We start from the raw sequence: 7,064 nt of genomic DNA on the forward strand, positions 1-7,064 counted from the left end.
ACTTCCTCCACTTGTGATCTCTAACAGGGTAGTAGACCTTAAGCCAACATCAAAACAACTTCAAGCTAGGTTTTACCACCAAATTCATTCAAGAGCTCATGCAAGAAAAATAGGAATTGAGCTTAAGAAAAATAAGAGAAGAAGGAATTATTGTTTACCAATGAAATCAAGAAATGAACTAAGGAACCAAGATGTCTTTGGATAGTTTCATCATGTAAGCTCTCAAGAAAAAGAGATTTTGAGCACAAACTGGGGAATGGAGACAAGACGTGGAAGGGGTTGAAATTTTACAAGCTTAGAAATGGATTTGTGTATCCAACAAATTTCTAATTGATTACTTGATTTCTTCTATTTTCACTCTTCATCAACATATTTTTGTGATAAGATATTTGGACCCAACAATATCTAAGTCTATTAAAACTCATAGACCACTCAAGCAATCATATAAATATAAAGTCAACTACTACATCAATAACAAAATAACAGTCAAATTTTCATCTTATAAAACAAAATAAATTGAATGTTTGATAACATCAAAGAATAAAGTAAATAAGCATGATATTATAATATGCAACTTTCAAGCTAAATTTATTTTAAAACTAATCATATTTTAAAATTAATTTTAAATTTTTTTAAAGTTAAAACTAAAAACTAATTATTATTTTTAAAATTTTCGAAATTCAACCCTAAAAATTACCGAGACCTAAAATAGTTGACTTTGGACATTTTGAGTTTCCAATTCCTTCTTCTTCGATCTACGGGAAACTTCCGGAAGACCAATTATTAATTGCATCCCGCTGTCCATTGTTTTGTCAGTTGAAGGGCTTTTGTTTCTATTCCCCTGCGGTTGGCTGCTGACGAATCTCTTATCTGCGTCCTTAAATGTGAGTTCATTTTTGTTTTAATTTGATGGTGCAACTTAAATTTTGTTTTCTTTGAAATTGAAAATCTGTTATTTGCTGGGAGAAGTAGTAAAATGGAGTCTGGAGCCCTAGTGTCGTCCGAGAAAGAAGGGCAGCAAGGAGCCTCGTATACGTACTGGGTTAGGAAAATAACGGAAGATGCAGCGCCTTTGCCTGTGCCTCGTAAGCTCAACCCAGAAGATGTTCCCCCTTGTCATTCTCAATCTCAATCTCGGTCTGCCACGCTTGGCTCAGCTTGGAATCGCGTAAGTATGACCTTACTTGTTGCTCCCTCTCTTTTGAAAAGAAAAATCAGTGATTTGGAATCGCGTATGTATTTTTTCTAATATACCCATTAATAACAATTTTGGTTATTTTATTCCTGGGAATCTAATTATATCCCTTGAAACAAACACCACCCAAAGGCTAAAGGGCTGTTGTTTTTTTCTTGTATCAACGAATCTGAATGGTGCAAAATTAATACAGGCTGGGACATGGGAGGAGAAAAGTCTAAACAATTGGGCAACTCCGAGAATTAAGGTTTGTATCTCATATCCATTTTGTCTTTTTTCTTCTTCCCTTTATGTTTGTCTTTGTGTATCTATGTCTATGTTGTGAATCTTGTATGTGATTGTGTTCAACTATTAGATTAGTAGAGTAGAATTACTCTTTTTTTATTATTATTTCGCACAGTTAGCAATTATAGTTAACTCAACTAATCTTGGGTTAGTTGACAGTTGTAATGGCAGCTGTGTACAGCTGTCCTGACTCTAGTATAAAACTAGAGTTATAACTGTTTTTCATTTGGGTTGAAGTTATCAACTTCTTCAATTTCTGTTCAGAGTTTTCTCTCTTTCGTTTATACAAAGCTTTTATCAACTATCTTAGAAAATGTCTGATTTCATCTCGCAATCTTACATAAAATGTCATTAACTTGTTGCAGCTAATCATATTTAATTTGTTTGTTTCTTGAAGCTGTGGTTAGTTATTCCTTGCATTTTTTTCAGGAGTTGCTTATCTCATTAGGCTCCATACAGTTCTCCTTTGGCAGAGCAGAAGTAGAAGATGTAACAAAATGTGTTGGCGATGTGAGTGTATTATATTTATATGATTTACTTTTAACTTTGTCTATTCCTGTATTACAGGACATTCACATATAAAGCTTTGGGTCAGTTTGGTGGCCCCTTTGAAAATAAGAGTGAAAAATTATGGGATGAATTGTATATGAAAACATTATCTTTGAAGCTTTTATCCCCAATTTTACTAGCATCCAAACAGACTACTAGAGCTTCCAATTTAAGTCTTGGATTGGATGATTTAATTTTTTTTAATAGAATTTTCTTATCCAATGATTGAATGTATGTTTATATTGCCATTCATCTATTTTTTAATGTTAATGATGCGCTTCAAATTGGTGGAGTCTAGAGAATCAAGTTTTCTTTCAGCTAAATTTTTTCAAGGTACTAGTTAGGTTCAGCTTTATAGGAAAATGTTGTAAGTCTCACATTGGTTGCATTTATAATTATTGTTACTCGTGTAGATTATGAGTTACCGAAGCTTTAGCTTTAGTTTGGACAAAATTATTTAGTTTTGTATATTTTAATGTTGTGCACAGTTTCTATCATTCAGAAATAGTATCAAAGCTCTTGATCTGGGAGACATTGCTTCTGCAAATCACTGTTGGACAGCTGCCTCCGTTGCTTTTTTTTTTTTCCTTTTCCTTTTTGCACTTTCATATTGCTCAATTCTCTTTGTGGAAATCAAGGTCACCACTGCTTTTATGATTGGAGATATCATTAAGCAAACCACCATCCAATGTTAGGCCAAACCACTTGCAACCTATCTCTGGCAACCTGCTTATGCATTGGTGAACCCCTGCATGTATCAGTATACACCCCCCCCCCCCCCCCCCCCCTCTTCTGACTGCCTGGGGCAGTGTGTCTGGCCACTATTCATCCCACTGCCAGTCCCAGTTGTCTCATCTCTGACTCCTCTACCAGTTTCTGTCCTCAGACTCACCTTGTACAATTGGTACCAACCTGCTAGCCATCCTTCTAAGCATAACCATTTTACTATCTGACTCGGTCTCTACCACCTTGTCTAATACAATCAACCATGACTCAACCACCACCGAATGTACCTTGCTGGAAATGAGACTTTTACTTATTGGGAATTGCTGTGTTAAAGTTTAGGATATATGAATGTTCAGATTTGTGCATAGTACGTATCTTGAGTACTTAGGGAATTGCATTTATAAATATATGGCTAATTTGATCTCTATTCAATTTAGTACCTTTATTTTTAAAAAGATCAATTTGGTCCCATAATTTTCAAAACTGATGCAATGTTATCCTTTGCGTTAGCTCTATGACGGAAGTGTCCTACACGACAACTACATGTCTTTTTTTATTGTGTCACGTACACAATAGTGTCGTTTCTCACAATTGGAAAGAAAAGGAAACATTGCATCAATTTTGAAAATTGTGGGATCAAATTGAACTAGTTAACAATAGAGGGACCAAATTGAACCAATTAAATAAATAAAAAGACCAAATTATTAATTTAGCCACTTTTTAGTCATGATGAGGGATTGATAATGCTTTGTTATTGTTTAATGTAAGCACTAAAAACAAATAAAATTTAAATGGGGACCAAAACTTACAAATCATCAGATTTTAAAGACCAAAAATATATTTAAACTTTCATTTTTAATGTGCTCTTCCTTTTTACTTACCAAAGTTATATATATATATATATATATATATATATATATATATATATATATATATATGAACTTCTTCAATAACAAATTTTAATAATTTGCGCTCTCCCCCTATTTGTGGTGAGTTACATACTTGATACATGTGATTCACTTGAGTTTATATTTCAAAGAAGAAACAAAAGGAAAGGAAAATTTTGAATATTGTTGCCCAAAATAGTTATATATATTTACGATGGACTAATATTTCTTGATTGTACATTTCTTAGGCATTCATGGTGATAGTTCGGAACAAGAAACGTGTTGGTTACACATATGAGTTGAGCTTAAAAGTCAAAGGTGAGGTACTATCAACCATTCTTTTTAACGATTTCAATCTAGCTGTTCTTTATTCTTTTTTATTTGTTTCAATCTAATTACTTTATAAGCCATGCTGATTTGCAAAGGGATGTAGGGGAATGGATCATACAAGGAGAGAAGAAGTTCGTTGGGGGTCATATAGATGTCCCAGAATTCTCATTTGGTGAACTAGATGAATTGCAGGTACCTCTTAATGTTGATTTTGATTTAAACACTTTTGAGCTACTAAAAAATTGAGAAGGGTCATAAGCTGTTTGGAAAAGTGCATGGTCAGAAGAGTTGACTTTAATTATCCACAATTGAGGAAGTAGAGACAATGCTATAAAAATTTGTAGGAATTTGATGGATGCGCCCTTACTCTCCTTCACAGTATTAGTAAAATAATGTGCATATGTACCATCTTCCACTAGTTTTTGTTAAATTTCATCTTAAAACTAATTGGCATTAAGTGAAGTTGTTCAAGAGATATATTCGCATCCCAAGAATTAAGGCAGGGGATGTGAGACCTTCCAGCACCCGTGTTCCACAGATGCCTGTCAGAACAGGCTAACTTATCAGAATAGGCAATTTACCAAGATGGGTTATAGGCTTTGATACCATGTTAGCTTTCATCTTAAAACCAATTGGTGTTAAGTAAAATTGATCAACAAATACCCCAAGAATTGAGGCTAGCAATGTGGTACCTTCCAACAGTTTTGTGGGAAGCTCCACAATCGACCAATACCACAACCTTTCTGCCTGCTATGGATCTTCAAACCTTAAATGATTTCTTTGTATCCTCTTTGATTAATTGGCCTTTCCTACTCTCATTTCTTTCCCAACCTCCCCTAAAACCATTACTTAGTATTGTTTATTCTTACAAACATGACCTAGACCATACTTTTTCACTTTGTGTGCTGTTAGAAAATTTTGATATAGCCCAATCATGTTTGATCAATTTAGCTGACCTCACCTTGTACAATAAAGTGCGATTGTCATTTGTTTGTGTGATTATCTTGTTGCTGTATACAATACAGCAAGCCTAGGATCTTGACTTGGCTGGAATAGCTGATCAATACCTAAAGCTTGAGCTAAGAACCAGTTTTGCATATGAAGGGCATTTACTCATACGGGCAGCTGGAAGTGTTGGATTTGTGCTTCCTGTGATAAATTATATGATGCATATTTTGTTCTTTTTAGCTACTAGTCAGTTATTTCTAATTTTCTATTTTCTTCATACCTGACTGCTCTTAGACATCATTAGCAGTTTATACCGTCACAATCAAAGTGGTATTAATCTTGCAGTTTTCCTGAGAACCCATCCAACCATGTACTAATCCCACAACCATATCTCACCAATTGACCCTTTCAAACACATTATCTTAATTTTAAACCCCTTAAAATCCATAATCTGCCTAATACAAGACAACTTTAAGTCTTACTTCTGGAACACTTACCCTTTTGATGTCCTACGTCACTGTTCTTGATTTAAGATGTAATTTTTAAACCCACGTGCATAAGCATTTACCTTTTTTTCTTCGGAAGAGTCATTGCAATGCTGACTGCTCTCAGTAAATGTAGAATATCTGCTCTTGTTTAAGCATTGGGTTTGCGGGTGTTCCTTGATCCTGGGAATGGATTCTCTACTGGTTGCATTGCTCCTCACTAGAAAAGTGGTGAGCATCTATAAAAGGCACTTTGCCCTAGTTAGTGGATGTCCAAAGTGGAAGGAATACCCCATCTACTATCTAGTATGTGTATGTGGCTATGTGCTGCCTCTGCTTACGTGTGTCCTCTCTTTGTACGGCTACGTGGGTGAGAACACACTCATTTTCTTAGTACAATTGTTAATACCCATATAACTAGTTTTGGCATTATAGGCTTAGGCACGGTAATGCGTGTGCTTCTAGGAAGTATATGTTGTGGGACCCGCAGCGAGAGACCTATAACCTATTGGTTTGCATATATAAACCTCGCTGCTTCGATTAAATGACTAGCTATTTGCTTATATGGTTTGTTTGCTTCTTCCGGCAAAAAAATTTCAACAGGTTGAAGTGAGACTGAGTGAAGCAAGGGATATCTTGCATCAAGACAAGACACAGATTTGCAACGACTTGAAGCTATTTTTACAGCCTGTTCGGGAAAAGTTGCTTCAATTTGAACAGGAACTCAAAGATAGATAGATAGAAAGAGGTAGTTTTCGTATTTGTGACAAAAACCATGCAGTTTTTGTAATTTGAGTCGGTACTTGTATTTCTAGTACAATCTCTTCCCGAAATAAAGTTATGTTAATGTCTGGACCAAAACTACAAATATGGAAGTTCTCTTGGGTAAATTCGAACATGAGGCCTAAGTATTTCAATCATCATACATTAAATTAAATTAAATATAATATATGGCGTGGTTTTGCTCCTGAATCTCAATTCACTGAACTATTTTCTCTGTTTTCCGCGTCCCGCTGAGATCAATTTTGAATGATATAGAGTTGATACGACACGTATCACTTTTCCAGTTGAATGTTTTTTCTCATGATTAAATATTTGAAACAATGTTAATCTTGATTTCACTTTGTTTTTCATGTGTTGTGCTTACTTGTAAATGTAATTGGAATTCTAGTCTGTAAATCTCACTTAAAAGCAATTTAGGTTCCTCAACAAAAATTAATCTACTTCTACTTCTACTTCGTACCCCATTGCCCAGAGGCTCTTCGCTATGCGAAGGTATGGGGGAGGGATGTTGTACGCAGCCTTACCCTTCATATGCAAAGAGGCTGTTTCCGGATTCGAATTCATGACCAACAGGTCACCAAGGCACAACTTTACCGCTGCACCAGGGCTTAGGAAAAAAATTGATAAGTATTTTACACCAATAAAATAATTACTAAATTATTTTAGGGTTTCTATTAGTGCTATTTCACTTAACACGTAATGTAGTGTTTCATAAAATTGTCCAATGAGAACAACTCTGTAGCCTCCATAGTAAAACTCCTCATTTAGGTACCAAATAAGTTAAACCTATCATAGGCTTAGGCACGTCATAAACCCAAATAACAAATTTCTAGTAACATAATTTTTTTCATAAAATAATAATAATAAAGAAAACGA

The 7,064-nt window shown here is 34.9% G+C and overlaps 1 protein-coding gene across 2 annotated transcripts; it reads left to right on the forward strand.

The window, feature by feature from the left end:
* The first annotated feature begins 719 nt into the window (after window positions 1–719).
* On the forward strand, window positions 720–6,377 carry LOC114407035. 2 transcript variants are annotated; one of them, XM_028369957.1, is made up of 7 exons: window positions 720–884; window positions 970–1,168; window positions 1,389–1,442; window positions 1,910–1,990; window positions 3,891–3,960; window positions 4,076–4,164; window positions 6,009–6,377. In XM_028369957.1, the coding sequence occupies exons 2-7, from the start codon at window positions 977–979 to the stop codon at window positions 6,141–6,143; spliced, it is 621 nt and encodes a 206-aa protein (XP_028225758.1). In that variant the 5' UTR covers window positions 720–884; window positions 970–976; the 3' UTR covers window positions 6,144–6,377. The 2 variants fall into 2 exon arrangements, with proteins under 2 accessions (XP_028225758.1, XP_028225766.1); XM_028369965.1 differs by having other exon boundaries at window positions 973–1,168.
* Window positions 6,378–7,064: the final 687 nt, after the last annotated feature.

This window comes from Glycine soja, chromosome 1 (genome assembly GCF_004193775.1).
Source record: "Glycine soja cultivar W05 chromosome 1, ASM419377v2, whole genome shotgun sequence".
Classification (NCBI taxonomy): domain Eukaryota; kingdom Viridiplantae; phylum Streptophyta; class Magnoliopsida; order Fabales; family Fabaceae; genus Glycine; species Glycine soja.